Source organism: Lissotriton vulgaris, chromosome 4_1 (assembly GCF_964263255.1).
Source record: "Lissotriton vulgaris chromosome 4_1, aLisVul1.2, whole genome shotgun sequence".
In the NCBI taxonomy this organism is placed as follows: Eukaryota; Metazoa; Chordata; class Amphibia; order Caudata; family Salamandridae; genus Lissotriton; species Lissotriton vulgaris.
The window spans coordinates 1,067,647,176-1,067,668,456 of NC_141691.1; the positions used below are offsets into that span (position 1 = coordinate 1,067,647,176).

The following is a 21,281-nucleotide window of genomic DNA, read 5'->3' on the forward strand; positions in this document are numbered from 1 at the left end:
TACAGGCCTAGGCGCACACACCTGCTGATAGCAGTATACACTCAGGGTGATAGTGCATTTTACAAATACATATTATAATGATGATCAAGAATACATCCAGATTAGAAACACCCATGAAGATGCTTAAAAAGGTTTCCAATAAAACTACCCATACCAATTTCATTGTGAGCTGTTGATAGGTGACCGTTCACACACATTTATATAAGTTGTCTAGGTCACTTAAATTGAAGTCTACCCCTTGTTCGAAACGTTTGTAGTAATAATGCACATATGTTCAGATATGTATCTCTCTCCTCTGTCACTGCAATATATAACTTTACTAGCTTGTGGTATGGAGACCGCATGTTTGCCTGAGCTATTTCTCCTGACATGAAAAAATGTTCTTCAAATAAACTATTTTTAAGTAAATATTAGACAATATTATAACAAGCTGGTATTTCAAAGTATTTTGCTAGGTTGATATTCATTATGTGTACATAGTAATATCCATGTACAATTAATTATGACTTTGGTGCAGTATTGTACTCGGAAAAGAATATCTTGAATACAACGAAGGAATCAACAATACATGTGCATTATTTTATAGGTTATTACTAATTAGCGACTGTGATTTACAGGGAACATTTAAAGACTGGGAACAGTGCTTCTTAAGATTTATTTAATCCACGTTAAAGTTTTGTTATTCCTTCCATGTACAGTAATGCAACAAAGAATGAACAGGAATACAATCCATTTTCTAACTACAATTATAAAAGACAATTAATAAACACTGGTCAATTGATAGCCTGAATACCTGGGTCGGGGAATAGGTTCTGGTGTCTTGGCCCTGGGTGAGGGAATTTTGACCTTGCCATGTCCCAGAATGTTGGGTGGGTGACATTCCTCTGTCCTCAGCCCCTCTGATGTCTGAGACCTCCCGCTGCCATAAATTAATCAATCAGTCAGTCATTTATCATTTCATCGGCTACTGTACATTTACAAAGAACTAGAAATTAACTCCATAGACAATTGCCTCTAATTATTCGAATTATGCACATTTCATAGATAGCTTCCTAGTATAATACTCATTTTTGGGTTCATGTATGTATGTTTCCTCTAAATGTCTTAGGTGACATACAAAAACCTAATAACATTATCATTTTAACTGCTAGCGTGTTACTTTCTTCATACAGTTGAATAATGTCACATTCAATAAACGTTAAGCAGTTTTTATTGAAAAGTCAATTTAGTGCAAAAACCCTCTTTTGCGATCTAAACACTGCATTTTTTGAGACTTTGGGTATTCAGATATTTCTGGGCCAATGACACACAAGGCCATCACGAAACTGTGCATCTTCGCTTCATTAAACACCTGTCAGGAATGAGCTTCAGCTATTGTTTGGTGGTTCAGTGGTGAAGGACACCTGCTCCTTGAAGAAGGGCGGCTTTCAAATGTATATGGAGCCTGAGAGACTGTGCTCTGTCAACCGAAAGATGGAAGCTGCCAAAGATTCATACGCTATTCAGAGAATAATAAGTGGGTGTGCATTAAAAACAAAATGCTATTTATTTAATACATGCTTTGTTTCTTCCCATAAACACAAATGTAAAATCAGTGGGTTGGTGAGAATAGTAGGCTTTGAATGTTGAAATCTTAGCCTAATGCTCATAGAAAACAAAAACAAAAAAAACATTTTTTTATGTTGCAATAGAACATTCGCCGTCGAGATTTTAGTTGTACCAAAAATGTGTAATTTCGACCTCATGTACAAGACTAGCCCTACAACAGAATGTGGTTTGCGGGAGTGGCAATTGGAACAGGACTCCAGAAAGGTAATGCACAGGTTTTGGGCACCGCACAAATGTGCTTTTAAGTTCATGATGCAAAGCCCGGGGTGAGAGCAGCAGGTATAAGAGAGAGCAGTCAGTAAAGCCACACGAAAAGCTCTACAGTTTGGTAAACAACTAACACTACAATGGTATTTCTAATGATGCTGGGGAGCTGTTTGAAGATATTCCTCAGCATCTGCAGGGTGTGGAAACAAAAAAGGCCCAAGCTTCTTCGGTGCCCAGACCACAGCAAAGGCTTCCCTTTCAATGGTGCTCCACCTCTGTTACCTGGAAAATAGTCTCCTACTAAGGAAGGCTGCTGGTTGGTCCAGGCCCTCCTCATTTAACTGCGACAGAAAAGGCCCCCACATCATGCTCTAGGCATCAGTCTGCACCACTAACTCCTGGGAGAAGCCAGGAGCCTTGAACATGGGTGCCATGCACATGGCCTCCTTCAGGGTGTTGACTGGTGCTAATAAGTGCCTTGCATTTTTCATGGCGCAGGAACTTTAAACATTGTTTGCCAGCATTTACAGCTGACTGGGGTGGGACTTGGTCCTCAGCTTTCCTTGCAGTGGTGGGGAGACGGGGCGGCCCACATCCTGGAAATCAGGGCTCAAAGAAGCCTTATATTTCCCACAGTTTCAGAGCATTCACTTTTGTTTGGCAGCATTTCCAGCTGGCTGGGGTGTGACTTCCTCCTCTAACTTTCCTTGTGTGGAGGAACGGCTGCCTACATGCCAAAAACCAGCTTTCATGAGCACCTCGTATTTCTCACCTTGCAGACCGTGCCCGGGTGCCCCCCTTCTTGGTTCTCTGACAGAGCCCCTCTGTCTTCACATCCAGAAACGAATAAGGTTGTGTTAGATTTGATCAAAATTCTGGAGTTATCAGTTGCATTGTGCTCATTCTTTACATGGCAAATGGGTAAACGCAAGGGGAATGACCCGCTGCTATCAGGAGATATTCATAAGATATTTAGGGGTATATTTACAAGGGTAAAGCCCTTCTCCATATTTAAAAAGTGGCGCTACGCCACCTTGTAAATACGGCCTCTTTACACGCATTACTTTGTATGCAAGTGGTGCGCAATGGGTGTTGCTGTGAGCGTTCCACCGCAACATCCATTGCATTTTGATGCTGCCCCGGATTTACAAGGATGAATAAATCTGAGGCAGCGCCAAACATTACCACAATGCAATAGCAGACGTTAGAATGGCACAATGAGGGGAAATACTTTTATTTCTCTCAGTTTCTGCTTTTTCTGTGTGTGCTGCATTCTGAAAGAGCAAAGCACCATTAATGATTGTTTATGTGCAGGAAGGTCTACCTTCTTGCATATAAACAATCATTAAATAATGACGATTTGCTACTTCTGTGTGTGCTGCAGAATGCAGCTTGCACACATAGAAGCAACAAATCATCATTATTTATTTTTTATATGAAGGAAGGGAAACCTTCCTGCACATAAACAATCATTCTCTGAAATGCAAGCACCCTTGCACTCTGGTACAAGGGTGCCTGCGTTGGCGCTGGGCAGCTAATTTAAACACCAGCACTGGGGAAGTCTCAGGGGTGTGTCATATTGTTGTAAATACAGCGCATCCCTGTGTTTTGGAAACATCAGAGGGCAGCGCTGCCAAGTTTGGCGCAGCTCCGCGCTCTGACATTTCCTTGTAAATATGCCTCTAAGTGTTCGAAGCGCATAATTAGCTGCTCCTTTAGAGATATCGAAGCACTCATTAAAGAACTTAACCTTCTTTCATCTGATACACCAACAGCTCTTCCTCCTGTCCCTCCACCTCTTCTAATCCACACAATAAGTCGCAAAATGATTTTTTAAATAAAGTCTCACATCGCCCTAAAGAGAAATCATGTTCAAGGGTGTCTACTACTATGTCTAGGAAATTGCTGGTGAGAGAGGGAGTCAAAAGTCATAGCTGACAGAGCTCAACGACGAGGGGAATAATCAATCCAGCATTTGACACTATTGTTGACATTGCTGCGGCCAAAATCTGGGAAACAGGGGAAATTGAAGCTTTTCCCCTGAAACTAATTGCACTACAGAAAGAACCCCTGATGGGGTCAGTGTACCTGATTGTGAGGAAATTCAACAGCTTAGTGGGATTGCTATTCCTACTGATCCACCTTTTGTAAATTCAGCGCCTGATAATTCTACCAACAGTGAGGTTGTAATATCTGAGCCACAAAGCCTTACAATTGAAATTCTCAAATTTAAACCTCTGGTGATATCGTTAATGGGTATTCTCAAGACAACTTAAATCAACATATCTTCCTCCTCCAATCTCACCACTGGTTATGTTACAAATAACGTTTTGAACAAAAGGCGATACAACATTCTGCGGAGGTATTGCAGCAATATCCCAATCCTGTGTCCGTAAGCATCAATCATGATTTAGACCCAGCAGCAAGGGCAAATACTTAACTGCTGGCCAGAACAAGGTTGTTAGCACCAACAGCTAGCAAGAGGCAGGATACACCAATTGGCAACTCTCAGGGCCTGTATCAGTTGACAACCAATGCTTCTTTACCTCGCATGGACCTCCCTCCCAAAGCCACGACCTTTGTACTGGAGATTAAGAACGTTCCAAAACCCACAATGCACGAATCTCAGGAATCCCTAGAAAATAAAGGTGTCCAATGGCTTGGGGCTCACATGAAGTATGTAAATATTCTCACCAAAGAAATGATCATGATAACTCAAGTAGCCTGGATTGGAAGCTCAGTGAAAGACTGCAAAGGGGACTGTGTGATTTTTCCTTTGTATTTGTTTCAATTTGTGCACTTCTTGCTAAGATCTTATCTTGGTAACATAGACCAGTTTGACTGACCCCAACTTGTCCCCTTGTTTATTTTTATAAACCCAAAGTCAATGTCAGTATACCCAATCGTTTAAGTTTTCCAACTATGTGACCTGCATTTGAGCTACCCCTTTATAATTGCTATCAACATCTAGCAAGTGTTGAAGAAGTTGATTAACATGTGACAGTTGGCCTGGGCTGTTTAAACTCATGGGGTTGGGGTCGGCATCATTGGTCCTTCCTTCCTTGGGTAATCAACGGGACCATCTCGATCCCTATGACATGGCACATATAAAAATGTCTGTTAATTGCGTAACCGTTAGACAAGGGTTTAAGATGTTAGGGGACTTATGCAATATCACCTTATTATCTAACTGTATTGATGACATTAGTTTGGATACTTCTACAGTTCCTAGTCGGGTACAGGCCAGTTACAATATAACTTTCTCTACCAAGCTCATATCATGGAATTTTGCTGGGCTTGCTACTGAATTAACATTTCCAAACTGGTGTCAGTTTATAGATACGTTTGATATCTGTCTATTTCAGGAGACTTGGTCTCTGTCCCCTTCCGTACTACATTTGTCAACAATAGCCAGGTTGCTGTTATACCAGGGAAGGGACAGCCATCAGGAGGGCTAACAATAGGAGTGAAATCCAACTTTTTCTGTCTGACCAAGGTGATCGAGTTTGGTTCTCCTGATCTAATTTGTGTCAGTCTGTGATTTCCATCAAATTAATTTCATCACATTTATAATATATGTTGGTGATCAGTGGGCACTAATTCTGAGTCACCTGCTATAGATCTCTTGAACACATACTTAGCAGCTCTCACTGTTGGTATACCTAAAATTGTTGCATGGGATTTTAATTGAAAGTTTGAACCATTGGATGCCGATGTTGAGGCCCTCATGAGTGTGGAAGATCATATTTGGTCAATTCCAGGCCTTACAATTCCCTCTATTAAAGAAATAGATTGCAGTGGCTGTTCAAGTGGATGCATTTACCACCAACAATGGCTTAAGAGCTTTAACGGTGGAACGGTCTCTCATAAAGAGGGGAAACACACTTTTAATTGTCTACTACATACAGGCACAGTGGCAGGGTATAAGATGCTGCACCAACTATCAATGTTTCTTTCAATATAAGTCATAGAGAGTTAAATAACACTCCATACAGTTGTAAACAAACAATGCCAACCTCTCGAAACCAGCCACCCACTATCGTTTCAAAAGGATGTATGACGTTACAACGCATGCTTTTACAACGCATGCCTTTACAACGCGGTTTTTACAACGCATGCCTTTACAACGCATAGTGCTTTGGGGCGCTGGATAGTGAATAGTTTAATTTACTATTCCAACTCCAGTCCCCGTGGATAGTAGGGAAGGTGTTGGATAGTACATTAAACCTATTCCCTATCCTAGAGCGCCCCCCAGCGCAATGCGTTGTAATGGTTTGCGTTGTAAAAGTTGCATCGTGATGGTAGTGCGTTGTTAAAGTTTCGTTGTAAAGGTTGTTTACCGTTTCAAATACAGCACAAGAACACAATAAATGAGAGAGGCAAGTTTGTAACAACAAACAATCATAGGGTTCTAATCCCATAGAGGATAGAAGACAGCGATGACAGTAATAATGATTCTTTCACTAGAATTTGTTGTAGATCCTTTTTATTCAATTTTTTATACACAACAGCCAACATGTTTCATCCTTGCAGGCTTATTCAGGGCAAGTGAATGGTCCAGATAGTCCCAAATTGGTTGGCACTTTCATAAGTTTTGTTCCCTTCCAGAAGGTCTGAAACAGGATATCTTTTCGTATAGAGATCTGAGGTCACGATCCGAGTCCAAACCCAGAATGTGTGAAGTGTTGTGCGCTCAATCGCTGGCCTAATCACGCATCCATCCAGGGAAATCCTCTCACGTCCAAAGTTTCGAAGTGACGCACCAGCGGTGCAAAAGGGATGCATGGGCTCATAAATGAGCCCCTGAATTCTTAAAATTGACTGTATATATTTTATTGATTGCATTGATTTTAAATGTGTTATTATGGTTTTAAAGCCCAACAAAAAGACCATTTGATTGATTGATTGATTGATTGATATTCAGTGGAGAATTCCATAACCTTTCCCTCGAAAAAATGGAGAGTTGCAATACAAGCATCAGGAGCGCAAACCTCCACATGAAGGCCTTGTTCATCCACCAAGACACATCTGGGAACCTCTCAGTGCCCTTGTCAATGCAATGTAGCCAATTACATTTTGGCTTCTGGCCCTTATGGGCCCTTCAACCATTACTCAATCACTGGCATCCAGCTGTTAAGAGTGCTATGGTTTGCCATAACAGATGACCTATCGAATCTCATGAGCTATTTCCATTCCTTGCATTACCTCTCCTGCTCCTAGATTCTCTCATCTGGCCCTCAAAGACGCACAGTCACACATATCGACTGTCAGAAAACTCTAAGTGGTCCTATGCTAAACCTCAGCCAACAATAAGCTAATCCTCAGAAACCATCTGCCAATCCTGAGACACACAAATCTAGTCCTCGGACAGTCTGCAGGGACCAGGAATCAATCATCAGATACCTCCTGCTGACTCTAAGGTCCTGAGTCATAAAGATAAACGTACACTTTAGTGTAAGTTTACTATTTTTTGGTGTTCACAAACTACGAGTTTAATTTTACTATTAGTAAATTTATGACTGCGAAGACTACATAGTTGGGGCTCCGAACTCCGCACATAAAATGATAAGATGGACCGATCTGGCTTTCAGAAGACCCTGCAGACCTCAAGCTTGCCATGAGAGATCCTTATCTAAACAGAAGAAATAGTTATATAACATTAAGAATCTCTTAGCTTGCCCTCCTTTTCCATAAAGCAGCTCTTAGAGAGCTTAAACAATATCTCAAAAAGCATCAGTTGTTGGTGAAAGGCCGTCTGCCAACTCTAAGAGATCCTCAGCACCACTCTGCAAGCAGAACATACCCAAGGGACCTCTTCTCTAAAGGCTTTAAGAGCCATTCACCCAGCCCTGAAGATCCTCCATGCTCATCCTCGGATATTTTCAAGGCACCTCTGCTGAGACTTTCAACCTCACAGCATGCACTAAGTGGCCTTCAGTCTCTCTTCTCATTCTCTCAGACACTTTTAGATACACTCCATTATACCATAATCGTAGCCACTGGAATTATGAGGAAAGGGAGGGCCAAAATATCCGACAGAGTTGAGTAAATTATGTGGCAAGAAAAGCAAAGTATATGGCATAATGCTGCAGATTTTGTGATACTAGTACTTCATTATTTTGCCTTTTATACACTTGTTAAGACTGTCTAGGCATCGATTGCACCTCATTTGTACCAGTTGAATACCCAAATACAGTAATAAGCAATAGAAATGATGTGGCCAGTCAACCTTTGCAAAGGCCGTTTACTGTGTAAAACATTTTGCTTCCTTGTATTACATTTTGAGCCGTTTGTGCTCGAAACACATTTTGTTTGTTAAAATCTTCCGAATATGCAGTAAATGGTTAAATATATAGCAAATGCAGCTAATCTAAAATCATACGAAAATTGCTGAAGTCGCACAATTGCATGAATTCAGTGACCCTGACCATAATCCCCTTTTTCAGGCCACCATAGTTCATGTCAGCCCCTATCAACAACTCTCCAGCATATTTAGCCCAAATGGACCTGAATTATCTGGGAAGCCAAGTACTTACAAATCTGCTACTTCTAGGGTCCCACCTTCCTGCATGGACCTCATGGAATATACCTCTGAAAAACCACTAAATTCTGGGTTACACTCTTCGAATAAATTTCCCACAATCTCCCTTTCATTTCATATAATCATGCTACAGCAAACTACATGAGTTATTCCCACCCGTAATTTTGAACAGCATCTTTTTGAGATATGAGATATAGTCTACTAAACTTACATACTTCCCAGAGAATCTCTAGTTTGACACAGAGTAGGTGCCCAGAAATGTTTCTTCTGTTTCAGTGTGACCTTGACCGCGCCTTGCCCTTCTGACTCGTGTTGGTGTCTGTCTCCTAACATTTTCCCTGTTAGCTGTTCATTTTGCTCCTGACTCGGTAACCACTCTTTCTGTGTTTTTGACTTCTGTTCAATCTGACCCCTGTCTCGGACTAACTGCCCCTTTGTACATCATTGTTCCTCTCAACTGCCCTTTTTTGCATCTTTTGCTTCTCTTACTGCTGCATTTTGGTCTCTTGTGCCGATTGCGTTTTCCCTCATTGCTGCTCCTGCCGGACCTTCCCGCTGGACTTTCCCTCTCTTGCTGAACCCACCCACCGCTCCCCGGCACTACTCCCACCCTAAAAGGCTCTACTTAATGGATGCTGCAGAGCGACCATGTAGCGTATGCACGCAGAAGGCACACCAAAGGCAAGCCCATCTGCTCCCATTCACAACTGGAACACACTCAGCTCAGAAACCCTGATCCAAATGCGTCCCGCAGCCACATCACAGATAAACTACCACCTTTTCAGCCCTGGATGCCACTACAAATGCTACTGCACAGCCACGCCTCAGTCCACGATGGGCCCCTTTGCCTGTTCACATTGCCATTTTACATGCCTACAAACACCGGCTCCCAAAGCCCCCACACACACTGCGCCCCTCACCAAGTCAGAATTCAAAACCAGCACTCACACAGTGCCACACACTCACCCCACATAAAAACACTCAATTGCATGCATGCTCCTTAACACATGCTCACTCGGCGAACAATTCACCTAGATTTGGGACCTTTTCGCCTCCAACGCACTGGACCTCCTCTTTCTCACCGAAACCTGGTTCAACTACACATTGGCACCAGACATCGCCGCAGTCATCCCTATTGGATACAAAATCCTGAACCAGCACTGACCCTGTAAACTGGAGGAGGACTCACTTTCATCCACAGAGACGCCATTAAGTGTTCCTCTTACACTGACCCAGAAGCCACTTTTATGGAACACATACTTCAAGCTTCAGACAGACAGTAAAACTCTATCAAAGGCACCCTCACCTACTGGCGTCAAGGCCATCACACCCACTTTAGCAACCTCCTACCAACCTCACTGATACCCTCACCATAGGCACCAAAGACTTTATTTTTTGTAGGTGATCTCAACTTTCAACACAATAACTCCACAACTCTAATACCACGAACGTCCTCGAAAGTCTGCGGAACATTAGGCTCACCCAGCTCATACAAGGCCCAACCCACGTTGCTGGACACACCCTGAAGCCCTTTTCTCCTCCAGCAACAAGGTTAAAATCAGCCACATCACTCCAGTTACATGGACGGACCACTTAATCGTTCACTTCCACCCAACAGGGCCACCAACCACCCCTACAGAGTCTAGCAACACCCTAAGCTCTTGCTGGAAGAACGTTACAGAAATTGAATGGCTCAAAGACCTCCAACTTCACTACCCAGACTATACCAACGTACCCATCAATGCCACAAACATTAACAACTGGATCACCACATGTGCCAATACCCTGGTACCCCTGAAAAACACCAATCCCAAAAGACCCAACAAACAAAACAAGCTAGCTGGTACAACTCTGACCGCAGAGCGTCTAAGAGAGTTTGTAAACAACTCAAAAGGAAATGAAGAACCACCTGAGGAACCTCCTCAAGAAGCACTTACAAGGCAGAACTTAGACACTATCACCATCAAATGAAAGACACTAAGAAAAAGGCCCTGGTCCTGAGAATCGAATCTAGCTACAACAAATGCAAGGAACTTTAGCCGTTATCAAAAGATTCACCAACCCAACAGCTGCAACCAACACCATCACCCCACACAAGAACTCTGAAACAACCTCTCCGTCTTCTTCCATGAAACAATCATCAAGATTTATGGCAACTTCAAACCCCAGTCACCCCCAACGACATTCCCAGCCTCCTAATCTCATCAACCAAAGACTACCAACTGACAGCATGGAACCCTCTCTCCATCAAGGACATTGCAGCAATAAGGACGACAGTACACTCAGGGGCACCCACAGACCCCTGCCCACACCATCTCTACAACCTGAAAAGAGCCATGATCAGTGCTGCACTCCCATCATCAACACATCCCTCAAAAGAGCCACATTCCCATATAGCATGAAACCTGCCCGAAGTAACCACCCTCCTCAAAAAACCCTCAGCGGACCCTGAAGTGCTCAACAACTACTGACCTATCTCGCTTCTCCCCTTTCCAGCGAAAATCATAGGAAAACCATCAATTGATAACGCTCTGACAACCTAGTACAAACTCCTGGACAACTCCCAATAAGGATTCCCAAGCAACCACAGCACCAAAACTGCCACAGATGACATGTGCCCCATCCTCGACCGTGGACAGACTGGCGCCCTCATCCTCCTCGGCCTCACTGCCTCTTTCGACACTGTCTTTCACCACACACTCATCATCAGACAGCACACATCGAAAATACAAGGACCAGATAGGTTTGTTCCTGTCCAGGAGAACACCGCAAGTCAGGCTCATGCAGTTCACATCAGACCCCAAGGACATCATCTGTAGGGATCATCACTCAGCCCTTACACTTTCCAACATATACATCACTCCTTTGGCTAACATCATCAGATCCAGCGGAATCAACATCATCTCCTGTGCTGATGACACCCAGCTATTTTCTTCCTTCTCAGACGACACCGTCATCACCAAGACAAACTTCAAACAATGCATGATCAGCATGGCCAATTGGATGAAAGAGAACTACCTCAAGATCCAACGCTGACAAAACTGAAGTGCTGATCTTTGGGAATAAGAGCTCACCTTGTGGCTTCACCGAATGGCCTGCCAAACTCATACCCACACTGAAACCAACCTACCTTGCTTAGAACCTAGGCCTTATCCTGGACATCAACATCACCATAAAGTCCCAGGTCAATGCCATCATCTCTGCATGATTCCACACCCTCCACATTCTACGTAAAATCTTCAAGTCACTCCCACTGGGCATCAGACACACCATCATGCAGGCCCTAATCATAAGCAGATTGGACCACGGCAACACACTCTGCACTAGCATCCTAACACTACTTCTTTACAGACTTCAAACCATCCAATGCTTTTCTGCCAGACTCGTCCTCGACCTCCTCCTCAGATAGCTCCACTAGCTCCCTGTCCAAAAGTGCTGTCAGTTCAAACTTCTCATTAACGCATTGAAGTCAGTACACAACATGTGACCCACATACCTCAATCACCAGCTTCACTTCCACCAACCCACTAGACAACTTATCTCAGCATCACTCACTAGCACACACTAACCCCGCATCCACAGAAGCATAACGGGAGTTCGATCATTCTCCTATCAAGCTGCTATATTCTGGAACGACCTCCCCTAACACACATCAGGACCTCCTCCTCACTTCTTAAATCTTGCAAGAAGCTGAATACAAGGCTTTTCAATTAGTCTTCTTGCGGGACCATCAAGACTGCCTGTACCCAGGCCCAGCCTCACCGCATGCCTATTCTCACATACTCAGCACCTTGATACCCTCATGGTTGACAAGCAGTGCTCTACAAATCCTCCTTATATTACATAACATTACATTACACTACATTGCAACTCCTACAACCTTTGTTCGCCTGTGAGAACATTTGGAAATGAATAAACTTTGGATCAAACTGGCCCAGGACTCAACTGGATATTATGCCTTTGCTGTGAGTGGGCTTGGCACATAAAACATATATTGTTTGGAAGTGAGAATATTTTGGATTGTTTTAGCTATCCATCAGGTAACTCCCTTGACCTGAAGGGTAAGCCTAGATGATAATTCACTTCAACTCCCAACCATCACCTCACAGACTGTTAGCAGAGGTAGTAAGATGGCTGAAAGTATACTTTGATATTACCATCATTCAAACAAAAGTTGTTCTGCTTTTTGTATATCTTGCTAAAATGGGATGCACCTCTCCTCGGCTCACAGATTTTTTGATCCACTGAAGCAAATTCATACAGTAAGGGAGAAAAATAGACTTGGAGCAATGCAACCGCTTTACAAGGCTAAGAGACATATTCAAATTCAAGACCTATGAATGCCCAAATCCAATTTATAGACTATCTATATTTGATATTGGTTGGCTGTACCCATTTAATAGTCCGCCTTAGTATCTTATACCTCGGAAACTGCAGATTACAAACAATTTAGAAATTAGTTGAGAACATATAGTTGACATAGGTAGAGGAGGTAAAGAGATTGCGGATCATTTGTACAACATTACAACTGCCTATGAAGGAAGGAACTGTTTTAAAATGTGTGATGTTCTAGTAAACAAACTCTAATGGCCGTACGTAATTACATTTTTCGTTGAGTTTACTCATCTTGACTCCAAAATATTCCTCAAATGTTCTATATTACTTATTTTTTACAGTTCTGAAATTCAGTGCCAGTAGCAGGAGACATAATGATGTGCTAAACATATTCAGTTTGTATGTAGACAAGGAACTATTTGGTGTTTCTGAAAATTATGTAAATATTATGCATTTTAGATTTCACTTTAGGGTTGGCTAACGCACCATTTACAGGATAAATAACATATACTTCCATTGGCCTGTAGCAGAACAGGTAGGATTAATTATTCAGTTCTATGTTTTCTCTCAGGGCTCCACATTGATTGTGAATTTAAGTGAGGCTTATGCCTAACAATTTCTCATCGTTCAAAGTACGCTAAAAGCCTTTCACGGGCCCATTAGATTATCATGCTCGTGTAAGCAGCCTGACAAATAATCCTTTCGGTAAAATGTAAGCCAAACACCTTAATTTCTTATTGACATCCTTCTGTGTGTCAGAAAATACAATACGAATGCATTTGTATGGTTTATGTCAAAATAAAACGATCTAAAAAAAATTTTGTGTGTTCAACCGTGCCCTAATCTGACACAAACCTGTGTGGACAACTGAGTCTATTTTGGACACTGATTGTGGAGAATGATTGGCCTAGAGATTCGTGAGTATGTTTTGTTGGCAATTATAGACGAAATAAGGCAGGTTATGATGCACGTTCAATCACATATTTATTGCTTTATGGAATGATGAAAATATCTGGCAGTTCCAGGGCTTGCAGGTACCACTGTGTTCAAATCAAGGAAACTGGAAAAACAGAGAATCAGTGGTTTTTATAAAATTGCACAGAAATGTAATTGGTCTGGTTGCCTGCTCGATGGGGATCGAGTGATCTTATCTTTCTCCTGGAAAGGTCATTCAATTTGAAGATAGGCAATCCTGTTTTCAGTATCAAGTCCAAGTATGCCAAACGAGACCAAAAGTAAAAATATTATGAAGTGAATTGCAACACTGTTGCAAGATAATAGCTACGACCTCTTGGTCGTGGTTAGCAGTAGAATGATCAGCACCTCCTGTTTACTGTATTGGTTATCTAGATGATCCATTTGGAACGAGGCAATCCTGCTTCAAGCCTACAAAGAATGACGTATTGAGCCCAAGTATAGAAAACAACACCGAAAGGTAAAAGCGTGAGGAATATTATAAAGTGAATTGTAACACTGGTGAAAGATGATAGCTACGACGTATTGGTCAGCACCAAAATGATCAGAGCCTCCTGTTTATTGTATTGGTGATCTCGATGAACCCTGTACTTTTTTCTTCGATAAACTGGCACCAGTCAAATTTCGTCCACATTACCATCCCTGCCTTTCAGTGTGTTGGAATGTTCAATCTCTAATTCCTAAAAAGGGGATACATTTATATGGCACTTTATTTATTTATTTATGGGTTTATATCGCGCTCGAATCGACTCCCGAAGGAGTATCTCTGCGCCCAATTTAATGCACTCATTTAATATAGGTGACATTTGCTTTTGAGTTAATAATAACGCAGCTCATAACCAACCCAGGTACAGCTTATTTAATATGTCACAAAGTCTAGTGGTAGAGGCAGAACCTTCATTCATCTTGATATGCTATTGAATTCTTTTGAATAAATAAAAACATACCTTGGGACCAATACACAAAACAATTAACGTATCAAATCCAACTGACAAGTGCAAAAGGCTCAATTTACAAGTACAAATCATTCACAAAATATGACTGCACTTGTAAATACTTCTATTCATGTAAAAGATTACTTCGCAACTATGTAATACTGTAAATGAATAAACCCCACTCGCAAGGAGTGGAGTGGGCATTCCATGGTATAGTTTACCCAAACTGTTTGGCAAAATCTACAAACTGACGGGATTTGAGATATTCTCAAACTTTTCATCAGCCCATTCTTATTCTGTAAATGGATCTATTTGTCAAGGCGGTAATAAGTATGTTTCCAGGATGGGTAGGACAAGGAAACAAGCTCAAATCTAGTGAGGGCAAAAAAAATCCCATTTGTGGAGCAAAGGAAGAATTCAATGATGCACTGTAGGAAATTGGGTCACTAGTTTAGGTGGTGAAACTCTACTCAAGCAGCAACCACAATTCTTGTCAGGGTGAAACACAAGCAAACATCAAATTAACCTGTGTTTAACCCTCTGATAGTTTGGCACAAAGCAGTTAGGCTTAACTTAGAGTTAATATGTAAAGTATTTATGTACTACTTCAAACAGTAATGAAGTGAAAACACAACACAAGAAAATTCCCACACAAATTTCGAAAAATAGAGTAAAATTGAATACATTATTTGAGACCAAAATGGCAAAAATAAAATCAATAGAATCAGAGATATGCAATGTTAAAGATTTAAGTCAAAATAGTGCCTAAAATCACAGAGCACCAACTGTGGTTATCTGGTCGCGTTCGACAGGGGCAAAGTCACAAATTCAATCTAACCGAGATGGAGTGCAGGCCGGATAAAGGGACCAAGCTAGGCTTGCTGAGCACATTTCTTTAAATCCTGGTTGTGGAGCGTTGTGAAGTCCTGTACCAAGGATTCATTGCGCAGAGGCAATTCTGAGGAAGCTGCGGGCTACCGTGCAGAGTCCTGTGTCATTGTAGAGGATGCCGTCAAAAAAGGGGCTTGTAATCTGAAGTCCTGCACCAAGGATGCATATTGCATCAGTGGTTCAGAGAAAGTTGTGGGGATGCAATGCGTCATTGACAAGGATATAGTCAACAAGGGGCTTGCGATGCAGAGGCCTGCGTTGAGGATGTGTCGGACAGTGGCGGATTAGAGGAAGCTTCAGACAGAGGCTGAGAGTAGGTGCATTGCACTGCGTCAGTTCTGCACATAGGACCATAGCTGGGTTGGCTCAGCACCTTCAAATCCAATTCCAAGGGTCCAGGACTGAGTTGACACCACTTAGGTGGTAGGATTCACAGCAGACAGAGTCCAGGTGTTGGGCTAAAGGTGGTTGGAGCCTTTTCTGTCCCTGAGGCTCTGATAAGGAGGCCTGCCAACTAGGCTTTGGAGTCACTCAGGTGGTTCTGGGCTAAAGATGCAGCTTCAATCCTTCTCACTCAGGCAGCAGGGCAGTAGGGCAATAGGGTAGCAGTCCTTCTTGAAGAGCAACACAGCAGTCCTCCTGAGTCTTCCACAGGCCCAGAGGTGTACTTAAGAGTTGGGTTTGAGGGTCCACTATTGATACTTTTTGCCAGCTTTGAAGTAGGAGATGATTTTGGAAGTTTCCACCCCAGGAGGTGTTTGGATTTTCCTACCTCCCTACCCAGGATGCAGCTTATCTGGCGCTACAAAAGTCTAGTGTCAAACCCTTTGTCAGTGTGCTCAGGCAGAGGCTTTGTGACATGCAAGTGTGGTAGGTGACAGCTCCCCACCCCCTATCAAGTTAGAGATGGACCTACTGCCAACACCTATTCACCCTTTGTCCCACAGTCTGAGAGCAATACACAAAGACCAACTATCAGCTCCATCTAGCCATATAACTCAGGATACAAGCTGCAGGCACCAAGTGGTTGGGAGAAGAAAATGGCAACTTTCTAAGAGTTGCATTATCAGAATTGTTGCTTACAATCCAAATTTACCATTAAAAATAATTTAAAATTACAATTCTTTAGAAACCAAACTCAACATTTCTACCTTTCCTACCTGAAATGTATCACTTATTAAATGTAATAATGTAACTCAGTGTTATCCTATGGAAGAGGCAGTCTTTGCCGTAGTGAAAAAGAAATTCAAGAGTTTCTCACTACCAGGACAAGTAAAACGTAAAAGTACATGTCCAACTTTTTCAATACACTTACATCTGCCCACTGGGCTTCTTAGGGCCCACCTTAGTGGTGACTTATTTGTATTAATAAGGTAGGTTTAGGCCTGACAAAAGCTTTATTTTGCCAGGTCAATATGGCAGTTAAAAACTGCACACACAAGCTGCAATGGTGCGCCTGATGCATGTTTGAAGAGCTACTTATGTGAGTAGCAAGAGGGCATACCCACTAGAAGCATGTCATTTACTGGCTCTGGGTGCACGTGGTAGCAAACTACAAGGGATATACGAGTAAATTAAATATATGGAAATTAGGTGTGAGCCAATTTACCATGTTTAATGGAGAAAGCACCAGCACTTAGCAGTGGTTAGCATTGGTAACCGACACAAATCTGGCGTCGAAGGGCAAGGGGGTAAGGAAATGTTAAAACAGTAAAATACACTTACCTCCTCGCCGCTTTGTCCCACATCATCTCTCCTCCGTCGGCTGAGTAGGAAGAAGCGAGGCTCCCCATAGCCAATCTTAATGCAGAAATGCAGCACTACGATTAGCTTCCCTAAGCCAATCACAACACTGCAATGCAATGTTGTGATCGGTCTGAGCGCCGTAATTCGGCACTCAGACAGGAACTGGGGACTCCGGCATGTCCTCCACCCAGGCTGTAATGCAGGACATGCTCAGTGCGCATGACTGTTTGGCTGTCCCAAGACGTGTCATGCACACTCAGTGTGCCCATCACTCCTCCCCTGCTCTGCGAGCGCATAATTGTGCTTGTAGAAAAAAATATCTGTTTAGTCACAGTTGCAAATCCACAAACATTTTTGTCAGAAGTAGGCTTGGAAACAAGACATTATCATCGGTTTCCAAACAACCGGACAACTTTGTGACTTCCCTAATTGAGTAATTCTACACTCAAATTAGGCTATAAACTCATCAGAGTAGACTTGCTCATCTTTTAAAGAATTTGACCTGTTATCTTACAAAAGCTATGACTCAATGTCAAAAGTTGAGCCCTATTTCACATAGCAGACATACATCACAAATTTGAAAGGGCACAGATCTAAGCTTGTTAGTGCTCCTGAAATCTATCTCAAGTCAATGTCCTGCACATCTTGCTATAATTCTGGTGAACTTTTCAAAAGAAAGTGTATTCTTGTGTCACTGGACACTGGTGTTGGCATATATCTATAGTGTAGGAAAATGCCTATTTTTGCATGATCACCCCTATTGTTACGGACTGCTGCTGTTTTTTTGAGTCTGTGCACTGGGACTCTGCTAACGTGGACTCAATGCATGTTCTCTGACCCCCAAAACATGTCAATATTGGCTATATTCCTATTTAGCACAGTTAACTTACATATAGGTTCTAGTAGACAGTACAAAGTGTACCCAGGGCTCGTACACTACATTTCACTAGAGGACTACAGCACACAATGTGCCACCACTAAAGTGACAGTGCACAACAGGACAGCTGATCTCCAACTGTAACCTAATTGTGCAGTTTTAAAACTGCAATTTCAACCTGTCAAAATAACTCCCTTTGACAAGCATGGATCCCTCTTTTTAAATATTAATGTCACCACTAAGTAGGCCCTAGTATCCAATAAGGCAGGGTGCATGACATAAAAGTAGTACATTTAAACGTGTCATGGTAAACATGTACTTACAGTGAAAAGAGCCCAAAATCTATTTTCATGGTAGCAGGGTTAACTATTCCATAGGAAATTATTGGGATATTATATCAACATTAAATAATATTAAATCTGCTAAGGAAACAGCTACTAAGTAAATTCTTGGACTTATGAAATATTTATTACAAACCCAACTCATTGGTAAAGTCGGATTTGTGCTAAACATTTTACCAAATTATACTTTAAAAAAGTCACCTTTTGTTTGCCTACAGCCTATAAAAGCCCATTTGCATACATTTCTAGCTGTCACCTAGGAGCTGAATAGCCCTTTGATAAGGTGTGAACTTGCTCCTAGAGCTGAGGCAAAGGCCTTGAGTTTAATGAGGCGCTCTTTTCCTCTTACAGGATGACCATCTTGGCAGTGCTTAGGAACTTAATTAACTTTAAAGGAGTCTACCCTGTCACAGGCAGATGTGTCTAACCGGACCTGCCTCCTACTATATCCCTCTACCCAGCTGCCCCAGAACTGGTTTTGAGTGACAACAGGGAAGTAGTTGGCCATTTCCCTGGAAACATATCTAGGGTGTGCACAGGAGTTTTGCACAGGGGAAGGAAGGTTCTACTATATTGGTTTTAGGTAGCGAGGGGCACTGTGTGATTGTTTGCAGTATGACACACAGGAACTGTTGCAAAAGTGAGTAGGGTTACCTCGGGAAAATGTTTCCCCATTTGTCAGGGACGGGGCAGGTTTCACACCCACCCACAGGCTATTGCCAGGCATGAATATGGCACCCAAAGACATCCTCTTCAGATCACTTCAGACCTGTGGAAGACAGAATAAGATCTTCACTTGCCTTAGAGGCATGTAAGGAGAGCCCTAGGGGCAGACTCTGCTCCCACTTGTACCCAGGGCTAAGAAGTGGACTCCAAAGTTCAGATTGCTGTCTCAGTTAAGCAAGAGGGATTCAAAAGCTCCAAGAAGCCCACTTTCCTGAAAGTGCTCAGCTGACCAGGTTACACTGGACTTTGCTGATGGCTTCTATGGGAGTAAGTCCTGACTCCCAAGTACCATACCTGAAGTCCTGGATCCCTTGGCTGGTGCCAGAGTGTACTCCTGTTGCCTAACCCTAAAAGCTGGGACTTAGAATTGTTTTGCTAAAATACTACTTGAGACGAACTGCGGTGGAACCTGGACCAACTTGCCAATCGATCTACTGAGGGTGTATCGCTGGTCGGCCTGTGCACGCCACAGCTCCTGCTACATTCTTCTCTGCAGAAGCAAATCCAATTCATTGGGCCTGGCACCGAATGTCATCCAACAACATTGAACCCTCTTCGGCTACAAGCTGTAGCCTTGCCTCGTTGAGGAAATGCGACTTTTATGTCCGAAGGAAGAAATCTTCATTGAGTCAGATGCTGAAAAGTATCTGATTGACAACCTTCTGGGTGCAAGACCCCTGGAGCTTTTTCCTGCCTTCATTGAAGGCTTCACTAAGACCTTGTGCTTATTCAACCCATCGGCGAGGACCTGTCTTGGGATCCAGCCTGAAACCTTGTCCCACTGAGGACTCCACCTTCTTGACATTTTTCTAAGTGTGAAGGTGACTTTCTGACGGAGAGATGCTGACTTTGGAGCTGGGGAACCAGGTTAGAGTTTCGGAATTGGCTCAACATTTTGTGATTCTGGGCAAATCACTTAATCTCCACGTGTCTACTGATAATTAAAGTGTGCTTGTGTAATGTAACTAGTGCTCATGTAAAGCACTCCAATACCTTCGGGGTGAGTTTGCACTATATAAAACTACAAAAAAAACAGTTAATCAACCCATACTCCATTGTGGCCAGCCTTCAATTTTACCCTTGTTCCAGTCTAGCACGACCAATTGGCCTTGGCTGGCCGTTTGTGACTTGTAACATCATTTACATTTCAAAATTAAAAAATGCATATCACCGGATCTCCTTATTGGATTTCCTTATTGGATTTCTGTTGTCTTGATGTCATTCTGTTCTTTAAAATATTCTCATAAATTAAAGTGGGATTTTTATTGGGGTGTGTTTTTGACTTTTGAACAGTTTTAATATTACTAAATGCTTTACACATTTTCTTCAGTTAAGCCTCTCTAGTTTGTGCCATAGTTACCTTGGGTTGAGCGCAGCTGTGAGTTACTGAAACCTTTACTGGACCTAATAAGAATAGGGGCAATATTACTGGTGGTGGACAATGATCCACCCAAAGTAATAATCCACTTTCTTGCAAATAGGATCAAAATAACTAATTAATTCAGTTAAGGTTTCCTCCCAATTAACTTTTGCATGCTCGTTTTCAGATGATCAATTCAAGAATGGATTCAGAGCTGCATTCGTATCTCTGGCTGTAGTTGTTATGTATGTGGCCTATGGTGTAATGGTCCATCTGGGTAGTCAGGCCAAATTAAAAAAGCAGAGACATTGCCTTCTAAGTTCAAAGTTAACAATGGTCCTACCAAAAATCCAGTGGCACTAATTAAGAAAATATCATGGTTATAGATATATAGATAATGAAGCCACACCTCATGCTAAAATGTCCTTATTATTTGGCAGATGTGTTTAATATCTTTTTCTAAATATGGGACATTGCAATCGTGTCATATACACAATTGTGAATTCTCAATTCTAGAAAAACATAATATTAAAAAATCTTCTTATACACAAGGACCATTTTAACAGCTGGTGTGCCTCCATTATCTGTATATCTCAAATGAGCTGTTGAGTTATCAACAATCCAACTAACTATTTTTTCGGTCGCAAGAGTCTTATGGGGTAGAGCACCTTTCACTTTCCTCTACAGACCCAATATTATACAAAATAATGCACAACTTGTTGGAAATGTTCAACAACAT

The 21,281-nt window shown here is 42.2% G+C and overlaps 1 protein-coding gene across 1 annotated transcript in view; it reads right to left on the reverse strand.

The window, feature by feature from the left end:
- Positions 1–21,281, reverse strand: part of CTNND2 (catenin delta 2) — a 3,070,130-nt gene that overhangs the window by 310,857 nt on the left and 2,737,992 nt on the right. The window contains exon 21 of the mRNA XM_086965298.1: positions 794–919. Coding sequence (XP_086821424.1) covers positions 794–919 — 126 coding nt within the window. The remainder of the gene's footprint in view (positions 1–793; positions 920–21,281) is intronic.